The 26,498-nt window shown below is 44.0% G+C and overlaps 1 protein-coding gene across 1 annotated transcript in view; it reads right to left on the bottom strand.

Moving 5' to 3' along the window:
• LOC138258999 (contactin-3-like) overlaps positions 1–26,498 on the bottom strand; it is a 1,120,386-nt gene that overhangs the window by 137,465 nt on the left and 956,423 nt on the right. Inside the window, exons 14-16 of the mRNA XM_069206372.1 lie at positions 24,511–24,628; positions 9,711–9,869; positions 9,466–9,615 (exon numbers count right to left, since the gene is read on the bottom strand). Of these exons, the coding sequence (XP_069062473.1) occupies positions 9,466–9,615; positions 9,711–9,869; positions 24,511–24,628 (427 nt within the window). The remainder of the gene's footprint in view (positions 1–9,465; positions 9,616–9,710; positions 9,870–24,510; positions 24,629–26,498) is intronic.

Genomic DNA, 26,498 nt, shown 5'->3' with positions numbered 1-26,498 from the left:
CAATGTGATGTCCTCAATGGCTTGTTCTACCATCCCACAATAACTGGTGCTCACCGGTGGCCAAACGAAAGCGTAAATGCAGGAGGGGCCGCATCTAGCCCTGTGCTAGTCACCCCTAGGTATTCCTCCTGCTTCCCCACCACCCTTACTAATTTAAATTAGGATGCTTTTCTGAAGGATATGAAGGATTTGAAGGTGTACCTGAAAGAGATTTTGTCTCCTGTTTGGGCTAAATTGGATAAACTGGAGGTGGAAACGGGGAAAATGTTTACTCTGTGTCAGTCGTATCAGGATTCTGTTACCCAATGCCCTTCCTCTGAGACGTCAGGATCCACTACGACAATAAGTACTGCAGTTCCTGTTCCCCCCTTTTCACCAGTCATTCAATCTGCTAGAACTTTGAGTTCTGTTTCTGCTCCCCTGACTTAACATACTAACCCTGTAAGTAGGCATTTACATGCAAGTGAGACTTCGGGAACTACTATTACAATGGATACTGCGGCTCCTGTTCTCCATTTCCCCCAAGCCGTTCAGTCTGCTAGAGCTTTGAGTTCTGTCTCTGCTCCCCTGATCCAACGTACCAGCCCAGTAAGCAGGCTTTTACATCAAAGTGGGCATGATTGGGCCCGTACCAAGAAGAGCGAGAACAGATTGAGATTTCTCAATTTGCCACCAAAGGCTACCCCATTTGTTGTAGTTTTAAAAATTTAAATAAATAACAATAAAGAGGGACAGGGAGATTCGTGGTCCAGTGTACTTACTCCCAGTAATCTTGTAACAAGACAAAAGGTACACTGTTCCATATGATCACACAGGGAACCCAAAGGTTTAGGAGCAAGAGCCCTCACACATCCGTTTGGATGTCATGCTTCATCATCGGGTATGCTTCTCCTCAGACGGGCGCTGCAATGTCTGACGGGCTCCCCTTGCGGGGGCTTTTTGGCAGAGATCTTTTGCAGAGGCTGCCACGAAAGGGTATCTCAATTGATTGCCTGAGGGCAGACTCTCATTGAACAGGAGAGAAAGGTTAGGTTAAAATTGATTCGAAGCCTCAACAACCAAATGATTTATTTGTAAAGACCGAGAACTTAGACCAAGATTAAAAACAACGTGAAAGTGTAAGTGTGAGGATAATGCTCAACCACTTTCTCATAGGGAGTCAGGGCAAGGGAATTGTCACTTAGCCTCTAGACCTGGGTTAACATGTTTCGCGTCCGATGGTCCAAACGGATCCAATGACGCTTCATCAGGACCAACATAAACAAAAACAAAACTTCTCCTGTAGTGCTCAAATTTTTTTTTAACACTATTAGGTCTATAAAAGGACAGAAAAATGCATGGAGGGAGCAACTCACACTCACTTACATTGAAGGCTATTGTGCATCCGGTCAACTAAACAAAAAGGTCGCCCTGTTGACAAAAGGTAAATTGGTAAAAAAGAAGAAAAGGTGTATCATAACTTCAAGCACACCCTGTGTTTATTCAGTGCACACACGATGTGGAGTCCATAATGCAAAGCGACAAATCAACAAACAAACAATGGGCTTACCATCCCCAAATTATGGAATTGGCTTCCTGGGAAGATGAATGCCTAGGACTGTTGCTGCTAACATCAGGAAATATAATAGTAGTAAGGTAATTTGCATGTAATATAACAGAAAATAATACATTCAATGTGCTTCTCAAGGTACTAAATCCTAACTAAACTTTCAGTCCTTGATCGTAGTCATTAATAAAACACAAAACCTTGTCCCCAAGAGGAAAAAGATTTAAAAAGGAACTGTTGTAACCACCAGGGACATGCTTAGCTGTATGGCAAGCCATAATTAAAAAAAGTTTTGTTTAGAGATGTAGACTGTCTTGCTATGAGCCTTGTGCCAAGCAAACTCCTTTGCACAAGACTAATAACCTGCCAAAACATCCGTAGCGAATCGCTCCAAGGCCCCGGACCCTTGTCTAAACAGGGGCGTCAGCGTTACTTCAACAGTAAAAAAGAAAATGCTGTTTCAAATTAGGATACACTTACTAGTTGTGCATCGGTCTGTCGTTTACGAACCTACCCCGGCGCCTCTCTTCCCATAATGATAGTGGCTGAGTTCAGCCTGAAGCTATTTCAAACTCCTATGGGCGTGGGAACCTCGTACTTCCGGGTCGCGTAGACGGGGGCATAAAAACTAAGGACGGCACTGTCGAAGTAGGATTACTCGATAGTTGTCATGAAAACAAAAGAAGGACAGGGGCTGTGTAAGCCAGAATGCCGCCATATTGAGTGAGAAACACTGATGTCTTACTACTAAATGCTCGCATCCTATGTATGAGTTAAGTAGAAACTCAAAACGTATACAAAATTATTGGCACAAAAAAGGAGGAATAGTCTTCACAGTAAGCGAAGGGATGTAAAAACATCCAACTTCCAGACATACTAGTAAACCTGATTCTCTAGTTGGAAATGGATGTATTTCAGTACACTTCAAAGAAAACTGTCTACTCAAGGACCGTGACCTCATAGGGGAGCCTTGACTGCTCTTGGACCCCTATAAAAATATAAAATAAATTCTTGGGGAAGCCTGAGAGATGAAAAAATGTTGTTGTGTATAAAGTAAGATAACAGGTCCCTGGAGAAATTTACAGTCAGTCAAAGTAATCATCGCCCTGATTCTGGTATATAATTATCATAGATCCATCAACTGGGACCGTATCTAGTTCTCATCCCGAGTGGTGAAATAGACCAACATATGGGAGGGGACCAACAGTAGTTGTTGGGCTAAGATGACCTAAGGTACTCTAAAACACATTGGTACGAAGGTCATCATAAATTGGGTTTGGTAAGGTGTCACTAAGAAAATTACAGCAAACCCATATAATGTTGTCCTGGTGCCAGTGTATACTAAACATTCATTTATACACTGGTGAATGACTAACGTGGTCAAACCAGGGACATAAATTATTGCGACAGGGAGACCCAAGGTATGTAATCCTTGAGCCCATTTTCATGAGTCTGAAGTTTGAACACCCAACGTTTTTCAAGCCTGAACAGGGAGCGTATGTTGTCAGTACCAAGCTTGGGTGCGTCCAAAACCAACCATCTAAGATCATCAAGGGTGTGTGGTGCCGTTAAGAAGTGGGCGCTCAATTTTGTTGTTGCACGTCCACACCTGATATTGCTTCTATGTTCATTGATTCTCGTCTTAACTGGTCTGGTAGTCATACCAATATACTGTAAGTTATAAGGACAAGTAATCATGTAGATACAATTTCTTGTGTTGCAATTAGTGTGTTTGGTAAGATGCCATTGTCCTATCGGGTCAAGTCTAGAGTCTTGATATGACTGGTTAGTGGACAAACACTACATTGTCCACACGGATAATGTCCCATGACCGGGTGAAGATTCCAGAGAGTTGTTTGGGTAGTGCCCCGTTGATTATTACGGGGACGAGCATGTACCACCAGGTCCTTGATGTTATAAGTTCTTTTGAAAGCAAACAGAGGTTTCGGGATATTCTCACCACCACTCTTTAGGATCGACCATCTAGTGTTAGTTATTTTCTTGATACTATTAGATGAGGGAGTGAAAGTAGACACACAAGTCATCTGTGTCGGGGTTCCCTGTTATTTGTCTGCAGTAAGGCCTCCCGATTGTCATTTCTGGCCCTTTTTCGTGCATGTCTGACAATACGCGGTGGGTATTGTCGAGCATGTAGTTTCACCTCTAGATCGCCTGCTTGAGTCTCATAAACTTGTGGTGAACTAGCATTACGTCATAGCTGTGAAAATTGTCCAAAGGGCAAATTATCCCGTAGGGATTTGGGATGGTGACTGTTGTGTGGGAGTAAGCTATTGCGATCCGTGGGCTTCTGATATGTACACGTAGACAATTTGCCCTGATTAATGCTAATCAGAAGGTCTAAAAAAGCCACCTCTGTAGATGAAACGGTGGATGTGAACTTCAAGAAGGGGTTAAGTGATTTTACCCAATCAGTAAATATACGGACCTCAGACAGCGGACCCTGCCAAACGACCAAAATGTCGTCAATATAACAATGTCAAAGTTTAATAGAGTTGGAAAAAGGATTTGAGGTTGGGAGGATAAACTGTTTTTCACAGTTGTACATATAGAGAAAAGCTAGACTGGGGGCAAAGGAGCTTCCCATTGATGTGCCCCGGATCTGATGAAAAAACTGATCCTCAAACTGAAAAAAGTTTTCTGTCATAGCTATTCTTGCACATTGTATAATAAAAGTAACTGGGGAAGATAAATTCCCAGAGACTTCACGGAGGGCTGTCTCTACTACTTGTAGTGTTGCTTCCTGGAGGATATTAATGTACAGGGCCTCAACATCAAGGGTGATAAGCCCATGTATCTCCTCTATCCTATTGACTGTTTCGATTAAGTTCAAGACATCCTTAGTGTCTTGTAGGTAAGTAGAGGATCCTTTGACAAGTGGCTGCAGAAAGTGATCACAGAAGATCAACAGTGGTTCAAGGATAGAACCAATACCTGAAACTATAGGTCGTCCAGGGGGTGGAGATATGCCTTTGTGGATTTTAGGTAGACAGTACAAGTAGGGAACCCGGGGTTGATAGTGTCCAAGAAAGCTGCTTCCTTTGGGGAAATCCACGAATTAGTCAGTGCTAATGTACCCTACTTGCACCTCGACAGGATGAGACTTTCGAACAATTAAAGAACAAGGTTATTGACTGGTTCACTCGTAACTCTGATTTGCACACGCCTGGTATTAATGCAAATGTTATTTTAAATGTGGAAATGGTGAAATGGGTGGGCTCTCTTCTGAAAAGGGAAGATGGGGATTGTATTGTTGTGAATTTTGCTCAGAGGTCATATGTTGCATACATTTTCCATCAATTAGCCTGGGTCAGATTTCCAATGGGTTTTGTTTAAGGAGTTCCATTAGGGCTTTTCTACCAGCCTATTCCTGTGCATGCTCCAAGCTTTGTTGAAGGGTCTTTGCTAAGTTGTAACACTTATGAAGTATCTACATCTTATCGATTTTCATGCTTGGAGTTGGTGGATTGACTCGTAGTTAGAGATCAGGTGCTGCATTCTACTTGTTTACCCAGGGCCTTTTATTTGTCCCCTGCAAGTGGTGGTCTGTTGTATTTTGTGTTTTTAGGCCCGTCATTGCAGTGATGTCCTTAATGTGGACTTTGATAAAGCGCCAGACACTATCATTCCACTTGTATCCCCTGTCCCACCTGGGTGTTCCCCCATTAAGGTTGACTGTGATTTAAAATGTTTATTTTGGAATGTTGCAGGAATTACAAGTAAGATGGGGAATCAGGAATGACTCAATCTAGTCTTGGGGTATGACATTGTTTGTCTGCAAGAAACGTGGTCCAGAGAGGGTGTGCATATTGATGGGTTTTACTAGTCCATACCCCAGCTGAAATATCACGTGGTGGGCATAACAATGGGGGGTCTTCTTACGTTGCTCTCTACCTCCACAGTCAGGTGGACACCAAAAACACATTCGGACTCTCCCCACTTCCAAATAATTAGCATTCCTTTGGGTGATAAAAGGGTTCTTGTAATGGTGAATTTTATCAAGATATTTTTGTGTGGATAAATGTGGATATTATTACTGCTCTTAATAATATGTTGAACTCTGTTTTAGATGACTTGACATCTTCTTACTATGCTATTTGGGGTGCTGATTTTAATTGTAAGATATGCTGTATTAGAGATTTGAGAGTATGTGATATTCCTGATCCAGATCACGATGACCCTGGTCCTTTTCAACACTCCCATTGTGGAGATTTTCTTAATTCATTGTTGTTTAGACTATCACTTCAGCTTACAGTAGATCTGTATGGTCATCCCCCAGCGGAGTGTATATCTTTTACAGGGAGAAGTAATGGGAGTCTGGTAGATTTTATAGCAGTCTCACGCCCCCTCAGTCACCAGGTCATGGGCAGGAATTTCTTCTAATGGGCTGAGTGACCATTATCCACTACACCTTCACATTGATCTTGGAAGGGATGAGTTATTGCCCCGTTCGAAGACTTTAGTTCCTGTGAGTTATGTAAAGAACATAGGGCCAGATGTAGCAACCCGTTTGCGAGTCGCAAACGGCGAAAATCGCCGTTTGCGACTCGCAAACGTGGGTTTGCTATGCAGAAATGCATTTTGCGAGTCGGATCCGACTCGCAAAATGCATTTCAGACTCGCTAATAGGAAGGGGTGTTCCCTTCCTATTAGCGACTCGCACTGGTATGCAATTCCATTTGCGGCCGCGAAAGCGGCCGCAAATGGACTCGCAGTTACCATCCACTTGAAGTGGATGGTAACCCAGTCGCAAACGGGAATGGGTCCCTATGGGACCCCTTCCCCTTTGTGACTGGACCAGATATTAATTTTTCAGGGCAGGGAGTGGTCCAAGGGATCACTCCCTGCCCTGAAAAACCGAAACTAAAGGTTTCGGATTTTTTTAAAGTGCAGCTCGTTTTCCCTTAGGGAAAACGGGCTACACTTTAAAAAAAAAAAAACCTGCTTTATTGACAAGCAGGTCGCTAACATGGAGGCCTGCTGACGTCAGCAGGCCTCCATGTTAGCGAGTGCCTATACTCGCAATGGGGCCGCAATTTGCGACCCACCTCATGAATATTCATGAGGTGGGTCATTGCGACCCCATTGCGAGTTGCAGTCGGTGTCTGAGACACCGTACTGCATAGCAATTTGCGAGTTGCAAATTGCGAGTCGCAGGGACTCGCAATTTGCAAGTCGCAAATTGCTTTTTTCGTACATCTGGCCCATAGGTCTTACTCGCAAAGGGGCCTCAGTTGATTCTTCTTTTGTCCACAAGATGTTACTGAAGGAGGCCGGGCTGTCTGTTTGCTTAAATGGCATTCTTCATCCTAGTGAGGTTTTAAGTGCATTTTATGCTGTAAGTAGTTCTATTGCTAATCTTTTGATTTGATTGACTAAAGGAAAGGCAATTGAACCTAAAACTCACCAGTGGTTTGACAGCAGCTGCACTGATGGATGCTTTAAAGCAGGTCTCACGAGTCAGGGGGTTGGTGACATGTTGACACCGTGAATATAAAGTGGCCCAATCCCAAAGGAAAAAGCATTTAGTTAATAATGCTTGGGACACACTCAATAAAGCAAGTGTGTGTGTGTAGGGATCACTCCCTCTTTTGGAAAATTGTAAACAATCTGTTTCTAAATGATCTGGATAATTCCCCTTTTGGATGCCAACATCCTTCCTCAACAGTGGGTTGATCATTTTTCATCCGTTTTTTTTCTGTGGTAAGGAGATGGGTGACGTTACCTCTAGGGATATCTTTAAGGGTTATCTTAAAAATCAGTTATTGGATTTACCTACTTATGGTGAGGTGATCGCTACTCTGAGTTGGTTCAAGAAGAATTACGTCCCGGGCACCGATGGGATCCCAATTGATATTTTTTGGACAGTCAAAAACTGTGGGCCCCACTTTTGACAAATGTCCTGTGTGCTGCTGTGCTCATATCAGACCTATTTTTTAAAAACAAAATACTTTGGACCCTTGTTGTTATCACCCAATTTTTCTTATTAATACCACTTGTAAATTGATGGATAGAATCCTGCTAGAAAGATTAGTAGTGGGTGAGGAGAATGGATGTTTTTCAGAAGTCCGATATGGGTTCACATGGGTTGGGCATGGGTGAACAATGCCTTCATCTGCATATTTTGATTTCAAAATATACCGTGGGTGATAGAGGACATATCCATCTGGGTTTTATGGATCTTTTGGAAGCATTTGACTGGGTCGATCATGTTAGATTTGGGTTTTGACCCGCCCCTTGTTTATTTTTTGGCCCAAATGCATGTTGGGTTAACGGTGAGGGTAACATACGGGACAAATGAGGAGCTTACTGATGTAATCAGCATTGATCGTGGAGTCAGGCAGGGCTGTGTCCCCGTCCAGTTTTTATTTTGTTTGAACATCAATGACTTAGACAAACGGCTGATGTTCCTAAAGTGGCTCTATGAAACTTCCCACATTATTATATGCGGATGATTGTGTTTTAATAGCTAGAACAGTCCTAGGTTTAAAAAGACTGCTAGACTTTTTTTGTGTTTATGGATGGTGTGGGGCTCAAAACTAACTTATCACCTTAATCACCTGTGATGGTTATAGGCACCTGAGCCAAAACATCTATATGTTGGTCTTTGGATGGGGTGAAATTGTCAAATTTTTAGGTATCCCATTTCATTGTAGTAACTCGTGGTCACATTTGGTCAAGAGCAGCTGGTCCAAATTAGAACAAGCTACGGCAGCCTTCTTTAGGTCTGCTCAGAGACTGGGTGGGAAACCATTGGGTGTAATGCTGAGCATTTATCTTGCAAAAATGCTTGTCTTTGGCACCCTTTGGTGCAGGAGTTTGGTAAACTGATGAAGTTAAAAACATACAAGTTGCCGAAAACTATTTTTTATGGTAGCTTCTTTCGCTTCTTAAATTTTCCCAGCATAATTTGGCAAACTGAACTGGGGCTGACACCACTTATGGATTATGTCTCACTGGCCCCTCTACTCTTATGGAGAACAATTTGGGTTAAGGAGGAAACACTACTTAATAGAGCTTTATTACGAGATGCTATGTTCTCTGATCTGTCTTCCAAATTAAATGGCTGAGCTACATTAAGGAACATCTTTCCCTATCAGGGCGGGGGGGATTGTTATCATAATTCTACGTTAATGTGTACCCTCTTGAAAAAGTAGCTCAGGGATGATTTCTTTAAATTGAAATAACAGTTTAGATTGATTGAGCAACAGGGGAAACGTACTGTGGCCAGCTGTTTTTCTCTGGTCACTACTACTGAGATGGAGCCTTATCTAATGTTCCCCCAACCCATACATAGCGGTTTTACTTAATTAGGATTAGGCTGGGAATTGCACACTTTTTCATAGCCTACCCAAGCCATGTTTTTCATGATTCAGCTTTAGACCCATGTCCTTGTGATTCATACTCTGCCCAGACTTTGTGACATTTTATGTTTTTTTGTAAACTTTATGCCTCCCTAGGAAATATATTTAGTGCCTTTGCTTAGGTTTTTAAACATTTGGCAATGCACCCCTGCCCTTTCCTATCTATGGTTACTACAATCGGAGTTTATCTGTGTTATGATATACAAATTTATATCGGCAACAGTTCATAGGAGGAAAGTGGGGAAATAAGGTGTTCTGAAGCGGTCATTAGTGTCTTGTATTTTGTTCTTGATTTTTTATGTGATTTTTTTTAGACATGTCATGTATTTATGAGCTTTTATCTACCTGATTTTTTTTGTGTATGTATGCTTCTATGATTTTCTCGGAAATCAAATAAAGCTTGTTTACAGAAAATAGGGATTCCTCTACTCACTCATAACTTAAATTTGTGCAGTTCCTTCCAACTACATTCGAAATTTAACCATTTTGAACGTGTTCTTTGTGCCACAAATATTACATTTCAAAAAGCACACTGACCTGCTTCTTCAGTCCTTATTTTTGATGAAGGTACGCTTGGTATTCCATTACCCATTTTGTTACTAGCAACTACACGAAATTCGTATTCAACCCACGGGCTGAGGTCCACAGCTCTGGCTACCAGGGTTTTTCCACTGATTACTTCCGGAGCTAAAAGCAAGAAATAAAACTAAATAATCTTACTAAGTAAATGGTAGAAGTTGATATAGAAAGCAAAACTAGAAAATAGACAATTATACATTTACCTGTTGACACTGCCTGCCAGCCCACTGAATAAAGGGTTCGTGCCTGGATAACATATGATGTGACTGGGCTGTGGTTATCTATGGCTGCACGCCAAGCCACCTTAGCTGTGCGCTCTGTTATTTCAATCACTCTCACATCCTTAGGCGAGCCCGGGGGTCCTAAACATATGATAAACATATAATTATAGTTTAAACATCATGCATTTCAAATTAGTTTCTAAGGCTGCAAGCGGTCCTGCCAGTGATAGGTAGTTATGGTTCAGTTCCTCTCACCCGTTACCTTAAGCCAGCACACAGAAGAGATCTGGGGCCAGATGTAGGAAAATAACATTTTGCGACTTGCAAATTGCGAGTACTAGCGACTCGCAATTTGCAACTCGCAAAATGTTATGCAGAAAGGTGTCTCAGACACCTTTTGCGAGTCGGTATGGGGTCGCAAAGACCCACCTCATTAATATTAATGAGGTGGGTCGCAAATTGCGGCCCCATACCGACTATGGGCACTCGCTAACATGGAGGCCTGCTGACGTCAGCAGGCCTCCATGTTAGCGACCTGCTTGTCAATAAAGCAGGATTTTTTTTTTTGAAGTGTAGCCCGTTTTCCCTAAGGGAAAACGAGCTGCACTACAAAAAAAAACGAAACCTTTAGTTTCGGATTTTTCAGGGCAAAAATATTTTTGGGTGCAATCACAAACTGGAAGGGGTCCCACGGGGACCCCTTCCAATTTGCGATTGTGTTACCATCCACTTGAAGTGGATGGTAACTGCGATGCCATTTGCGACCGCATATGCGGTCGCAAATGGTATTGCATACCATTGCGAGTCGCAAATAGGAAGGGAACACCCCTTCCTATTTGCGAGTCGCACATGCATATTGCGAGTCGGTAACGACTCGCAATATGCATTTGTGCATTGCAAACCCACGTTTGCGAGTCGCAAACGGCGATTTTCGCCGTTTGCGACTCGCAAAAGGGTTGCTACATCTGGCCCCTGGACCATTATCATTGTAAGACTTTATTATAAACCAACATAGAACATATTCAGTCACAGCTCTTTTGACTCAACAGGAGCGGGGAGAGGGGGTGCATGGAGGGATCTAAAATTTAATAAAATAAAATAAAATAAAAAATAAACACTTAGGGCCAGATGTAGCAAAGTATTTGCACGTCGCAAACGGCGATTTTCGCCGTTTGCGAGGTGCAAATGCCACTTTGCTATGCAGAAATGCATATTGTGAGTCGGTACCGACTCGCAATATGCATTTCCGACTCGCAAATAGGAAGGGGTGTTCCCTTCCTATTTGCGAGTCTGAGTGGTATGCAATACCATTTGCGACCGCGTACGCGGTCGCAAATGGCATCGCAGTTACCATCCACTTCAAGTGGATGGTAACCCACTCGCAAATTGGAAGGTGTCCCCATGGGACCCCTTCCAGTTTGTGACTGGACCCACAAATATTTTTTCAGGGCAGGGAGTGGTCCCTTGGTCCAAGGGACCACTCCCTGCCCTGAAAAAATACCGAAACAAAAGGTTTCGTTTTTTTTTTAAGTGCAGCTCGTTTTCCTGTAAGGAAAACGGGCTTCACTTAAAAAAAAAAAAAAAAGCTTTATTTAAAAGCAGTCACGAACATGGAGGTCTGCTGACGACAGCAGGCCTCCATGTTTGCGAGTGCCTATACTCGCTATGGGGCCGCAATTTGCGACCCACCTCATGAATATTCATGAGGTGGGTCATTGCGACCCCATAGCGAGTTGTAGTCGGTGTCTGAGACACCGTACTGCATACCAATTTGCGAGGTGCAAAGTGCGAGTCGCATGGACTCGCACTTTGCACCACGCAAATTTTTAATTTGCTACATCTGGCCCTTAGGGCCTTATTTATACTTTTTGGTGCAAAACTGCACGAACACAGTTTTGCACCAAAAAGTTTTGCCCCGGCTTGCACCATTTTTTAGCACCAGCTGGGCACCATATTTATGGAATGGTGCAAGCTGGTGCAAAGGGGAGGCTAGCATTAAAAAAAATGACGTTAGGCAGGTTAGAGTCAAAGTAAATGACTAACCAGATTAGCGTCATATTTTGACACTAATAGGCATATTTATACTCTGTTTGCACTGAATTAGCGTCATTTTTTTAAACTCTAATTCGGTGCAAAAATAACTCCATATTTATACTTTGGTGCTAGACCCGTCTAGCGCCAAATTTATGGAGTTAAAGTCATTTTTTGGAAGTGGAAACCTACCTTGCCTTAATGAGATGCAAGATAGGCGTTCCCGTGCAAAAAATGACTCTATGGCAAAAATAGTGCAAGGGAGGGAGGAGGGGTCAAACAATGGGGCAAAGCTTGCTTTGCCCCGTTTTTTAAAGCCTGGGTCAGGGTAGGCATTAGGGGACATGTGGGCCTATTTCCATAGTGGAACGCCATGGAATAAGCCCACAGCTGCCCTCCCCAAGCCCCAGGGGCACCCCCACCCACACCAGAGGGACTGCGGAGGATGGGGGACCCCACCCGAGGTAAGTACAGGTACGATTGCATTTTATTTTTGAAAGTGCCAAGTCCCCTGAAATGGGCCTCCATACATTGCACAGGGTGCAATGGCCATGCCCAGGGGACCCTTGTCCTCTGTGCTGGCCATTGGGGTGGTGGGCATGACTCCTGCCTTTTCTAAGGCATGAGTCATGTGACATGGTAGGTTTAGCACCATAAAATTACGCTAATCTGGTTAGAGTCATTTCTTTTTTACTCTAACCAGCCTAAAGTCATTTTTTGGTGCTAAACTCTCTTCTTCTATACTGCCAGGCCCAACCGACTAAAGTCATTTTTTTACTCTAGCCTACCCTTTGCCCCTGCTTGCACCATTCCATAAATATGGTGCCTGGCTGGTGCACAGAAATAGTGCAAGCTGATGCTAAACTTTTTGGTGCAAGACTGAGTTAGTGCACTTTTGCAGCAAAAAGTATAAATAAGGGCCATTATTTTGTACGTTTGTGCCACTTTTGCGTCAAAAAATTATGTTAATGCGTCGCAAAAAAAGTATAAATCAGGGCCTTGGTGCTAGACGGGTCTAGCACCAAAGTATAAATATGGAGTTAGTTTTGCGCCGAATTAGAGTTAAAAAAAGTACGCTAATTCAGTGCAGAGTATAAATATGCCACAGAGTATAAATATGGCCCTATATATGGCATTAAGGCCATAGAGTCATTTTTTGCACGGGAACGCCTACCTTGCATCTCATTAAGGCAAGGTAGGTCTCCACTTCCAAAAAATGACTTTAACTCCATAAATTTGGAGCTAGACGTGTCTAGCACCAAAGTGTAAATATGGAGTTAGTTCTGCACCGAATTAGAGAAAAAAAAATGACGCTAATTTGGTGCAAACAGAGTATAAATATGCCCCTTACCTTTTCCACGCCGTCGCTGCGCAGCACTCCTCTTCCCTGCTGGCTGCACACAGGCACAGGCTCCCAGCCTGCCCTGCGGCCAAGCCTGATGCTGCTAAGAGCAGCATCAAGAATGGCTGGGAGCACCCTGGCTGGGCGCTCCCAGGCAGACTGGGAGCCTATACAGGCTGTCTCCAGCCCGGCAACTGTGTTGCCGGGCTGGAGAGAGTCTACGGCACATGTGTGTTTGGATGGCCTGAGACTGCCGGCCAAACATTCATGCGCAGTGAGGGGGAGTGCTGGCAACTCCCCCTCACTGCTCCTCATCCCAGATGCCCCGCCACATTTACAACGAGGGGATAATAAACTATAGCCCATATTTATACTTTTTTAGCGCCACATTTGTGCCGCTTTTTGACGCAAAAGCGGCACAAACTTACAAAATGCAATTATATTTTGTGAGTTTGTGCCGCTTTTGCGTAAAAAAATTACGCAAATGTGGTGCTAAAAAAGTATAAATAAAGGCCTATGTTTATTATCCCCTCATTGAGAAAGTGCTGCAGCTTTTGCTGCTAGCGGGGGTGACTCTCCTCCGCCCTTATGGAGGAGCCTCCCCTGAACATATTATACACACAACAGTGGTAGCAGACAGGCCAGTTATTGTGGTAGGAGGAAAACAAATAACAATATTATATGAAGAAAGATGATATGACATTAATAAGTACTTCTTCCGCCTACAAACCTCTCAATACTAATCCTTACTAACTAGAAAGTCTGTCATTCTAAGGGGGGGACATCAGAAGCCCTATACCTGATGCCAAGGGCAAGCAGCTATCAGCTGACATGTGTCCATTCTATTATATGCGAGGCTGGCCAGATCTCTGGGGAGAGATGTTCTATCCTGGAGTGATTTAATCCTTTCCTGTTGAGATGTGGAAGAGACATTCTCAGTCCAAAGAGCATTACCTGAAACTGCAAGTGATCCTCTAGCATTAAGATTTCAGACCACTCCTTAGGACCATCTGTGGCTCTAATCTGCATGTATCTTCAATTTAAATCATTGGTAGTGATGATCTTGGCATCTTCTCACCAGCCTAGAAGCTCATTAGATAATTAGTACATGTTTTCTGGTGAATACAGCTTATCTCTCTCTCCATTAATGTACAGTCTCCAACCTTCAGAGAGAAGGTCCAACGGGATAGTACCTAGCCCACTTTGTCAATCTGATTCAGCAACAGGCTACATTCCTTTCCCCTAAGAGCAGCCTTCTACTTCCAGAAATCCGGGATGCAGTTGATACACAAGGTACACATCCACCCTCACCGGGTCCACACTGCACAAAAGTATTAATTTTAGGGCAGGGTGTTTAATGTTTTAATGTTAAATTTTACAGTGACCAAGCGGCCGTGTATGAATTGCATTGTCCACTATAGTAAACCAAACGGTGCTGCAAAATATATTGCCAATAAAAGACAACCTCACAAACTAACTCCAACAGTATGAAGAAGAAATAGAAACAAAATGTTACAGCGAAAGCCACAAAGGGTTGAAAAACAAGTATTCTTTGGAGTTTCTACCTGCTTTGTGCCCTTTCAAGAAACCCATAAACCCAGTAGTCTAATTATGTGCATTCCCCTGTTTGTGCCTCTGATCATTTAATTTTTAGTATTCTGCAGTAATATCTCCTTTTTGCATATTAGGCGTTTGCAATAGATTTCAACTGTTCGATCACCTCATCCTTTCTTTCTTCTGATTACGGTTATTGGTCCCTAGCACTTAGAAGCTGTGTCTCTCTGGAGGCACTTCCAGAGCAAGATCAGAAACCAATATCTCTTTGAAGGTCTGTGACAGCATATTGTGCAAATGCATTCTACTTCATGTGACATCGCAAAGGACGTGAGGTGGGGGTGGAGGGGGAGGTAGCTGCAGCCAGACATATAGGAAGAAACAACAGGAACTGCACCTTTGACAGTGTGTTGCAGTTCTAATGTCACATGCAAGGTAGTCCCAGGGTTACTGCTTTGAAGTGAACATCTCACATTTTCAGTCATCATTGTTTATTACTTCTTCCTTTGACCACCTGAACATTTGGGATGCACATCACCCAGAAGCCTAACATTGTATTTAATATTTAATTAAGTGCTTTAGTGATTTACGGACTGATACACCAAGTCATGTAGGCTTCATGCCAGGTCGCTCATTGACAAAGTATTTGAAGACTATTGCAGGCTCATCAAGACATGGACGGCAAGCTGCTAATATCTCTAGATGCCAAGAAGGTCTTTGTCAGGGTTAAATAGTTGAATCTGATGTGACCAATGGAAAGAACTTGTTTAGGGGAATTCTTTATGGGGAAAGTTAAGATCTTATACACTAACCCTAGAGCATTGGTTAATTGTTGGGTTTATTTGTCTTCCTTTTTCCAACTTCAATGTGTCACCCGGCAGGGATGCCCTCTCTCATCCCTATTATTTTGTTATTGCATTGGAGCCACCAGGCAGCATCAAAAGATGTGCTGCCCAAAAATGGAAGATACCCATGGAAGAATGTGAATAGAAAGCTTTTTATTACATGGACGACATATTGATTACTCAATCCTCCCCAGTGAAATCTATCTTGATTTACCATTTATCTAGGTTCTTGAATTATGAGATTAACTGGTCAAAGCATGAAGTCCTGCCTATGCCAGGTACCATGACAAAGGCATATTGGTATTGACCCTCTTCAATGGACCCATCACAAATGAAATATCTTGGTTACCTTCTGAATCGAGATCTGGAAAATATGGTACAAAACAACATTCAACCTTTATTTGACAAAATAAAATGTGACTTTGCAAAATAGTCGAAGATGCAGTTCTCTCTCTGGGGAAGATTGTGAATTAAAACATTGACTGCCACTCCCAGATTTAAATATCATTGAAACTCCAGAGATAACTCTATAGGCAACATTTGACTCAGAAATCTGTACTTTTATCTGGGGAGGGCCTGGAACAAAATTGTTGTGTCTAAAATTATGTGTGGACATAAGATACAATGGCTTACGACTACTGCTTATGGAATCATGTTGGTTGGGTCACTTTCTGGTGCCTGCAGTTTGCCTACTAAGGTTGTAGAGGAAGTACCGCCATGGCAAAAATAAAAGACAACTTTTGGGGTCACAAGGGCTGTTCATGGGACTCTATGTTGGGCCTGAGGTAACTAAAATTCACATCAATCCCGTATCGCACTCCTTCCATTATGCATGAAAAAGAGCACACCAACTGATGGGATTGTCAGCAGAGCTGCATTCCAAGGTACCTCTCGGAGGTTGTTGGAAAATGGGTTATTGGTAAGGGCAGGTAGGTACCTACACTTAGCAATAGGCCACTAACCTCCACTTAGGTCAGTTAGGTCTCAGTAAATTAAACACAGCTCAACCCTTGGCAGCTTGGCAACGAGTGACAAGGCTTAACTTAGGAGACAGAGTGTAGAGCATTAAAATATCACAAAACAGTAATTAAATAAAACATAGGAAACAGTTTAAAAATCCAAAACCAATTTATAAAAATAGATTATATTTCTGTCTTTAAAGTGACACAAAAACGATTATAATCAGATAAGGGGAACTGGAGATATGCATTTTTAAAGAATTATTGTTTTCTAGCGCATAGAAACAAAAAGCGCCAATCTGGTCATCTGGTCGCACCTCGACCGGAGCAAAGTCAAACTTTAAGGCCGACCGCGATAGAGCCCGGCTCGGCTACAGCCCGGGGGAGGCCTCGGTCAAAAGTTTACCTTCGGACTTAGTCGTTTATCTGAAGATTTTCTTCAGTGGGACGAACCTGCCAGTCCAATCCGACCTCCTGGAACTCTTCTCCGGATATGCGTTGCGGGAGCCCTCGTTGGAGATTTTTACCTTCGGACGTAGTCGTTTTTTCGAAGTGAAAATCCTTCGACCTGGGCAAACCTGGATCTTGATCCGATGTCCTTGGAGCCCTCCTCGGATATGCTGGCTGGGAGGTCCCAGTCAACTTTCTACGTTCGGACATGGGGCCAGATGTAGGAAAAATAAAAATAGCGAGTCGCATTTTGCGAGTCAATGCGACTCGCAAAATGCGACTCGCAAAATGCGACTCGCAATTTGGTATGCCAGGAAAGAAACCGGTCCGATTTTGCGACTCGCATCCGGACTCGCAACGCTGTGTGCGAGTCCGCAGATTGCGAGGTCGCTGTTTGCGAGTGTGCAAAAAACGAACTCGCAATTAGCGAGTTGGTGTCGCAAATTGCGAGTTCCCTCAAAATTGCTTTCAGGTGCAGCAGAACACTCCAGAAAGCACACAAAAACACTCTGGAAACACTTCCTGGCACATGATGATGACATCACAGCCAGGAAGTTAACAAATACACCTGGGAGGAGTCTGGACCACACCCTTTTACAACTGCCAGTCTGCACACTGAGCTAGCTGCAGCAGCCATGGAGGGAACCCCCCGAAAAAGGAAAATTAAATTCTCAGAGAGGGAGCTTGAGGTGCTGACCGAAGAATGTTGTCAGCACCATGATGAGCTCTTTGGGAGAGCTGCCCTCACTGTTCCAGAGGCCACCAAAAAGAAAATCTGGCAGGAAATGCAGGAGAAAATCAATGCCCTGGGGGTGAGCCACAGGACAATTGAGGACATAAGGAAGAGGTGGTATGACCTCCGCTCCCGGACCAAGGAGAGGGTGGCAGAAAGGCTCCGGGAGATGAGAGGCACTGGAGGGGGACCATCATCTGTGCCACCACCCACACCCCTTGAAGACAGGATTGAGCAAACCTTTGAGCCGGAGGCAGTGTGTGGATTTGGGGACCTGGACACTTCAGAGCCCAGAACATCAACCGGTGAGTACCATGTGATAAGCCTGTACCCCTATCAATGTCATACACCACCCACCATGTACACAGGTGCATGCACAACCAAATTAGCTCCATTTCAGGGTAGAAAAAGCCAGAATGATGCATTATGGGAAATGTAGTCCAATAGGCAGTGCATAGGCAAATGTTTATTAGGAATTGTGCAAAAGATACTAGACACTGACAGTGTGTTCCCCATGTCCCACAGGTCTCCAGCAAGACACCCCCTACACCCCAAGCACCCAGGCCCAGGAGGACACCCCAGGACCCTCCAGCACCCCCACATGCACAGTCAGCAGCATTCCTGCAGTTGTAACGCCTGCTGCAACAGCAACGCCAGGAGGTGCCCCAGCAACAGCCAGGGAGGATACAGGTGCGAGGACAGGGCAGCCACCACTGCGCAGGCGTCGCAGGGCAAGAGAGTCTTATTTCCGGATTCCTCCTCCAACCAGCAGTGAGGCACATCTGCTGCGGGGTCAGCGCCTGCAGAACACAACATTGGGCAGGATCAGTGGGGTGCTGCACCGCATTGAAAGACAAAACCAGTCAAGCATGCGGCACCTCAACAGGCGGATGGACCTGATGTGCCAGAACACTGGGGACATTGCCTCTGCCATCAGGGAACTGGCGGCCGGACTGCTGGGTCAGGCAGAGGCTGGCCGGCGCAGGGATCGGCAGATTATGTCAAGACTGGACAGGATGGCCACATCAATCGGCAGGCTAGCCATCAACACAACAGGCCTGTCGAGGAGGACAGTTGGCCTGCAAATTGAGATGGGCCATTTTGCTGGGGATGTTGCCAGGGGCCTGGGACGTCTCACACATATCATTGAACAAATGGAGACACGTGAGATGTCGAGGGCCACCAGGGAAACACCCCAAGATAGTGAAGAGGGCTCCATAGTGAGCAGTGTATCTGCCACTGACAGTAGGGTGCTAAGGAGTGGGAGGCAGAGCACCATAGATGCGGCTGGGACCAGCCAGGCTGGCAGGAGGGGCAGGAGAAGTTAGCCAACAGCCCGGACAAACAAATGTGGCACATGGCTTTAATGTGCCAGATGAGTGGTTGGCAGTTCCCTGCCCATGGACAATTGAATCTTGTATATAGTTCTTGCATTACATTATTAAAACAGTTATTTTTCTTCCACTTAACAAAAGGAGTGTTTGGTTAATGGGTGAGTATGGTGGGAGTTTACACGTACCGTCCAAAATATTGCGTAGCAATGTGTTCCCGTCTCAGTCTGCCTTGATTAGCTAGACTCCTATCCCCATGATGGCGGTGTGGTTGTTCTTGCTCTTCCTCATCAGGATCTGGGTCTGCAGGGGTGAGAGGTAGCCCACGTCTGGTGGCTATGTTGTGGAGGATGGCGCATGCGACCACAATTTTGAAGGCGGTAATGGGGGTGTATTGGAGGGTGCCTCCGCTGCGGTGGAGGCATCGGAATCTTGCCTTCAGGAGTCCGAAGGTGCGCTCGATGAGGTTCCTGGTCCTCTTATGCGCACTGTTGTATTGCCTCTCTGAATCATTGCTGGGTGTTAAAAATGGAGTCATGATCCATGGCCTTAGAGCATATGCACTGTCACCTGTTGGGCACAAAAGTACACTGTTAGTAAGTCCAGATAGTCGTGCACAGTGACCTGTGTGTATGTCTGCAAGGTGTATGCAGCTCTACCTAGGAGGTATCCATCTCCAAACTCCCTACGTTCCAGGCGTTGATGTATCCCACTATGTCTAAAAATGTATGAGTCATGGGTACTGCCTGGAAACTTAGCTACGATGTCCGTGATGACATAATGGGCATCACAAACAACCTGTATGTTGAGTGAGTGGGTACACTTTCTGTTGCGGAAAATATGTTCCAGATTGGCGGGGGGGCATATTTGAATGTGTGTCCCATCTACACATCCATTGACCTGGGGGAAGTGGGCAATGCGGTAAAAGTCCAGCTTGGTGCTGTTAATTTCTGCCTCATTCCTTGGTAAGTATATGAACTGAGACCTGTGCGCTACTAAGGCATCTAGGAATGCCCTGAGGAACCTTGACACTGCACTTTGGGATACCCCACCTGCCACGGCAATGACCCCCTGATAGCTCCCTGATGCCAAGAGGTGCAGTGCGCATAGTACTTGCACATGCGTAGGGATGGCGCAGCCACGCAGAGTCTTGTGTTCTAGCTGTGGTTTTAGTAAATCTATTAATTCTAGAATGGCAGCGCTGCTAAGGCGGTATTTATCATAGATCTCCTCTTCAGTTTGCTGGAAAAGGGTCTGCCTTGTTCTATATATCTTCTCCTGTCTGTGGCCCCTCCTCCTCCTCTGCTGGGCTGCGTAGACTCTCCTCCTCACTGCTATCAGGTATATGTCCGCCATCTTGAGTGACCCAGATGCCTTCTGGGTCTCCTTTTATACTTTGGTAATGGTTACCACCTGCTCTGAGTTAGTGGTAAATGCGACTTGCAAACTGGGTTTTTTGCGACTAGTCGCAATTTGCGAGTTGCAATTGCATATGGGTTGCGACTCGCAAATTGCGACTCGCACATTGCGGGTCGCAAAAGGGGGTCGCAACGGGTGCGACTCGCAAACGGGGCACATCGCTTTTTGCGATTCAGAAATGGGCTTTTTGCATCCCATTTCCGATTTTGCACTGTCGCAAATTGCGATTCGGCCCGTTTGCGAGTCGCAAACGTTTGCTACATCTGGCCCTTAGTCCCTTTTTTGGAGATTTTCTTCACTGGGACGAACCTGCAAGTCAGGCTGGGTCACGGTCGAAGCAAGCCGGCTAGAGTTGCCGCTGCGGGTCCGTCCCTCTATGGAGCTTTTTTTCAGAAGTTCTCCGAACTTCTCCAAACTTCTGGATCTTCTTCCAGATGTTCCTTTAAGGTTCTTTTGGGGTCCACAGCTCACCCCAAGGTTCCAGAAGCTCTGAGATGATCCTTGGGGGTGTGGACTACAACTCCCAGAATGCACCTGGCACAGACTCCTTTTTGGCCACTGGACAGTGGTCAGCTGGTTGGTTTCTTCAGGAGTTGGTGCAGAGGACTCTGGTTAGCACTTTTTCACCTGTAGCAAACAGGGAGTACCTGCTTAAACCAGTTGAAGCCAGGCAAAGTCCTTCTTGTGGTGAAGCCCAAGTGTGCAGCTGGTGCAGTCCTTCAGAGTGCAGGGTCCAGGTGCAGGCCAGGGGTCCAGCAGGGCTGTCCTTCCTCTCCTGTGGGTCTTCCTTGTTGGAATCTGATGGGGATCTGAGGTGTGGGTGCAGGTCTGCCAGTTTTATCCTTGCTCCTGGGTAAAAAAAACAGGGGGGTCCTGGTTCTCCAGTCAGGTGCAGGGTCCTTCCCCCTGTGATGACCACTTCCTGGGAAGTGTGGCAAAAATCAATCCCAGGAGGCAACATTCCTCAAAAATCCATCATGGCTGAAATTGATTTTTGGAGGTTACATCTGGCTGAGCCCACCCTCTGGTGTAGCTAAAATCCTAAACACACCCCTCTCCTGCCCTCTCCTAATATAATCAAGGTTGCACCTAACTGTCTGGGTTTGCAGGATGTGGGGGTGCTGCTGGGTTGCTCCAAATGTCCGTCTCTGCCTTTAAAGACCAGTTTGGCAGCCCTCCCCCTTACTGGCTCACCATCTGCTGAGGGGAGATCTCCTCCCACAGGCACATCTCTTTGTGTGAAGCCAGGCCACTTCACACCTCATCAAGGCAGCCTGGCAAATCAGAGCACAGCAGCAAAAACACTACAGGGCTGAAGTTGGCAACTTGTTAGGTAAAGGTTAAAACTCTTTACATGAACACGTTATATTAAATCCCACAACTGGAAGTTGTGGGATTTATTATAACAATTAATTTGATACCAAACTCTTGGTATCTGTCATTTAAGGGGACTTTTAAAATTAAAATAAAGTCTCCCCATCCTAGTCTACGGAGGCCATTCACTACAATGAGGGAAAACAAATGTGGCTGTTGTACCTCACCAGGGCTTATAAAACTACTTTTATAAGGTCCCTGCTTATAGTTACATGGCACCCAGCCCCAGGGGCACATAGGGCACACCTTAGGGGTGACTTATATGTAAAAAAAAGGTAGTTTAAGACTTTGGAACTACTTTTAATTCCAAAGTCAAATTTGCATGTAACTTTAATTTAAAAGCAGCCAGCAAGGCAGGCATGTCTTTAAAATGACACTGGGCACCTCAGCAGTGCACCTATGGGGGCACTACCTATGCTGGGGTCCCTAAACCTCCATGCCCTAACATATACTAGGGACTTATAGGTAGGTTAACTTTGCCAATTATAATTAGCCTAATTTGCATATCCACTTTACACAGAGCACTGGCCCTGGAACTGGTAAGCAGTACCCAGGGCACAGCCAAAAGTCAGTAACCACCAGTACCTGTCCAAAAAGTGTGGGGGTGACCAGGGCAAAAAGGAGGACTTTCCTACAGAGGTTATAGACATATATTAACTGGGAAACAGGAAGTAGAAGGGTCACTATGGAGATATAAATGGCTATATAGTCTTGACTCTTTTTTCACAGAGGTCAGTTATAAATCATTTAAAACGTTATGTGAGTAATTTGAATTACTACACCAACAGCATTGGATATACCTCCAACTCTCCCATTGTCTTAGAGAGGCATTAGGGAAAAGACAACTAGTACTGCCATGGTCCGCTTTACTATGAAAGTGGAAAGCCTTTGGGAGCACAATCTGTGGTCTATATGCAACCCTGCTACAGTACCTGTTCTCGAGTGAAATCTTGACTAAGACTTGAAGATGGAGGGAGGAACACCTCTATAATAAATTCCCTAATGACAACTGTAAATATCTAATGAGGGACCATAATAGTTACATCAGACACAGATACTTACATCAGAAACATAGCTTTTATTACTTTATGTTCCCGCATCACTGGCACTGGACACCACTGCAAATTTACAAAGCAAAACTAATGGCCAATTCAAAATGCTGGAAATGTGGTGGTTCTGATAGAGAAATTGTTTATGTTCTATTGGAATGTCCTTAACTAATTAGTTATGTTCCCAGTATTTTTATCCTTATTGACGTTGAAATTTAATTTGTCACAATCATTGACAGCTAGAATCTCTCTGCTTCATTATTTTGACAAACTACTGTCTTTCCCCCACCACACCAGACCATGTCTAACGACATTTCTAGTAGTAGCCAAAGTGGGCATTTTGAGGCACTGGAAAGCTCCATCAGTCCCTGCATACAAGGAATGTTTGGAGGAAATATAGCAAAATGGCTGCGTTTGAGTGAGTGATTGCATAGTTGAACAATGAAGTGCCATAGTTTGAGGAGGCACGGAGCAGCTTCCTAGATAAAGACATGACATTACACATGTACTCACTCATTCTTGTCACATTCTTGAGTTAATGGCCAGAAAGATCATAAATAGTTGACTTATACCCATCTAAGATCTATGTTTTGATCCCCGCAGAATAATCTGTATGGGTGTAATGAGGATTTAGGTTATAGGCATTAACTAGTGAAGGACTGGGAGTCTTGGAGAAGACCCTCTACAGAATGACAGGGAGAAAGGGGAGTTTCACAAAAGGGACTTTATAAATAGTCTCTGAAATCACATATAGGTGGACAATGTACAATAATGGATAGAAAATGAAATTCTTTAGGGGAATGAGGTTGAGAGATAGACTTTTAGTCTAGGTTTTTTGGTTCATTCATCATCCCTTGTACCAAATTGTGCATAACAGAGGGAGGCATAGGTTGGCAAGTGAGGAGCTATATCAACTTATAGACAGATGACTACAAAGTTGGTAGTTTCATTTTATTGTTTCCTGGATAGCGCATCCTTAGATTATTATTTAGAACAGGATGTATTATCTTCCTTATGATTCTGTTCCCACTTCAGTACTTACACTTCTTGTATTGGAGTGATGTGAGTACTTAATAAGTTGAATGTTAGGGCTTGCTGTAATATGCTAAACTATTGTGTTTGTTTTTCTAGAATCATGTGGCATGTATGAAATATATCCACTTTCCAATATCGCTGAAAAAAATGCCACACAGAATATACTTGTATAATAATTGTCAGATTTGCCATGGGTATTATGTTAATTGCGATACCTACAATAAGCCTTGTAGTTTTTATAGGAACTTGACCATGCTCATTGACTGTCTCAGTGTATTGTAATATATGGTGATAAAAAGCTAAACTGAGATCACCAAAAAATAGCAAGGTGGAATTTGCTTTCTCCTTAAAATAATCACAATTATATCTACATTCCTTGATCATGTTTGACGGTCGCTACCTCTGCCCACTGCATTTTGAGTCCTTCAGAAAGTCTTGCTTGTCTCACTGATGAAAGGTACAAAGGCCTACAGTATATATGTTTTTGTTAACCTCATGCTATACGTGTATTCCAAACAAGATCAGTGAAATGCATAGCTTTTGAATGAAATGCTCCATTTACATTACCAAATGCCCCAGCTCCCTATAACTAGCACCATGATATTCCCACCACCCTTCCCACATTTGTAATTGGAAAATTCATACCAACTTAAAATGTACCTCTTACAATAAGCCGAGCAGCTGATGAGACTTTGTCTACTGCAGTCTGCACCACACACTCATAGTCTCCACTGTGCTGGAGTTGAATGTTTCTTATCATCAAATCTCCAGAAGAACTCTGCAAAAACATAAATACTAAATTAAAAGATTTCATAATTTATTTTTCAACTATAGAAATGACTTTTAGGAAGAAAACTTTTGTTGATAATGAAAGGGAAAATAGTGAACTTTGGGTTTTAAGGTTTTCATTTACAAAATTGAATCAAAGATATATGTGCCGGAGATAAAATTTAAATGTGTTTACTGCTATAAAGTCATAAACATATCTTATGATGTTTCAGAACATATTGTTTATCCCTTTTTACTTTGTGGAATTTTGTAATGTCTTCTGAGGAAATTATAGTCCTGATTAGGCAGAGTTTATGTTTCCACCCGCTTTGAGATTACAATTGATAAGGGTTTTCTTACTTTCGATCTAAAATCACCCTCAGTGATGCACATCTCATACGAAACACCAGGAGCAACCATGGAAGTGAAAAGACTAAGGCCCTCATTATGACATTGGCGGTAAGTCCTGCTTACCGCCATGCTGACCACTGCCAACATACCGCCGGCACGGCGGATTACCGCTACCCATATTATGACACACACATAGCAATCCGTCACTATACAGCCACACACACAAGTCCGCCAGCCCAAAGGTCAGTGATAAACTGGCGGTACCAAAACCCACACAGTTACGCCAACACATCTACGCCTACAGCATTGCGACCCACGAATCACGGCGGCTGACATTATAGCACGGTAAACCATTGGCGGTACATACTGCCGTGCTCAAAATGGACACACACAAACAAAACAACACCACATTGGTCAATCTGATAAACACACCTGGCACCCATACATACACCACACCCACACAACTATAAAGCACACACCCACACTATCCACAACTCCTTACAACCCAAAAATATTGATAACTGAGTGAGACAGACCAAGAGCACCCACAGAACCAGAGCCACAAAACGCCATTACCCATATACCATCCATGCACCTTCTAGCACACACCCCAACACATCACCCCACTCACCCTCACACACACCACTCACACTACACCCACGGCACCACAAAGACACCCCAGGTTCCCAGAGGAGGAGCTAAGGGTCATGGTGGAGGGAATCATCCGGGTAGAGCCACAGCTAAACAGGCAAAAACAGGAGAGCAAAAAAGAATGGTTTAAAAATGGTTAATCATTTCCAGCCTCCATTATAATTTTAATCAGAAAAGGGAAATGAAGACCAAGGTTAAAAACAGATAAGGAAAGTAGAAATTGAGTGTAATGCTCAACAACTTTCAAAATAGACATAGAGGGTCCCAAAAAGTGTGGTGCCTCTACCACAAGGTCGACATGTTTCGCGTCTGAAGGTCCAGATGGATCCGTTGACGCTTCTTTAGGACCAGAATATAGCTTCTCCAATGAACATTAGAAAAGAATAAAGCAATCACTTACATTTAGTAATTTGTTAAATGTCATCTAAAACGGTCGCCCAACCCCTATTAGTAGAAGTGGCTCCATAGGAAGCGCGAGCCCAAGGACTGCACAGATATATTCTATCCGCGGTCCTCCACGAATGACCTACCCTCCGGTGCGCATTCCCCTCGACTGGACTGGTGGTTAGCTTCCTTCCACTAGTCATCACACTAGCAATTACGGCTGACAGCTCCCTTTTTGGGAGCACGTCAGGCATTGCAGTGCCGGCCTGACGTGGAGCAATTCCCGATGATGATGCCTGTCATCCAATGTGATAGGTGAGGGCCTTTGCTCCTGAACATCCAGGTTTCCTGGACCTTTTTGTCTTTCAGGAACAGTGTACTCTTTTTGTGTTTTGGATTTTTAATCAACATTAAATATTGATGATGAATTATTCTAGTAGGTTGATCGGAGATAGCAGGTTTATTATTTCATCCCAAACTCTATTTTATCTGAT

This window comes from Pleurodeles waltl, chromosome 9 (genome assembly GCF_031143425.1).
Source record: "Pleurodeles waltl isolate 20211129_DDA chromosome 9, aPleWal1.hap1.20221129, whole genome shotgun sequence".
Taxonomy (NCBI): Eukaryota; Metazoa; Chordata; class Amphibia; order Caudata; family Salamandridae; genus Pleurodeles; species Pleurodeles waltl.
The sequence above is the reverse complement of the archived record's forward strand: the minus strand, read 5'-3'. Positions and strand labels throughout refer to the sequence as shown.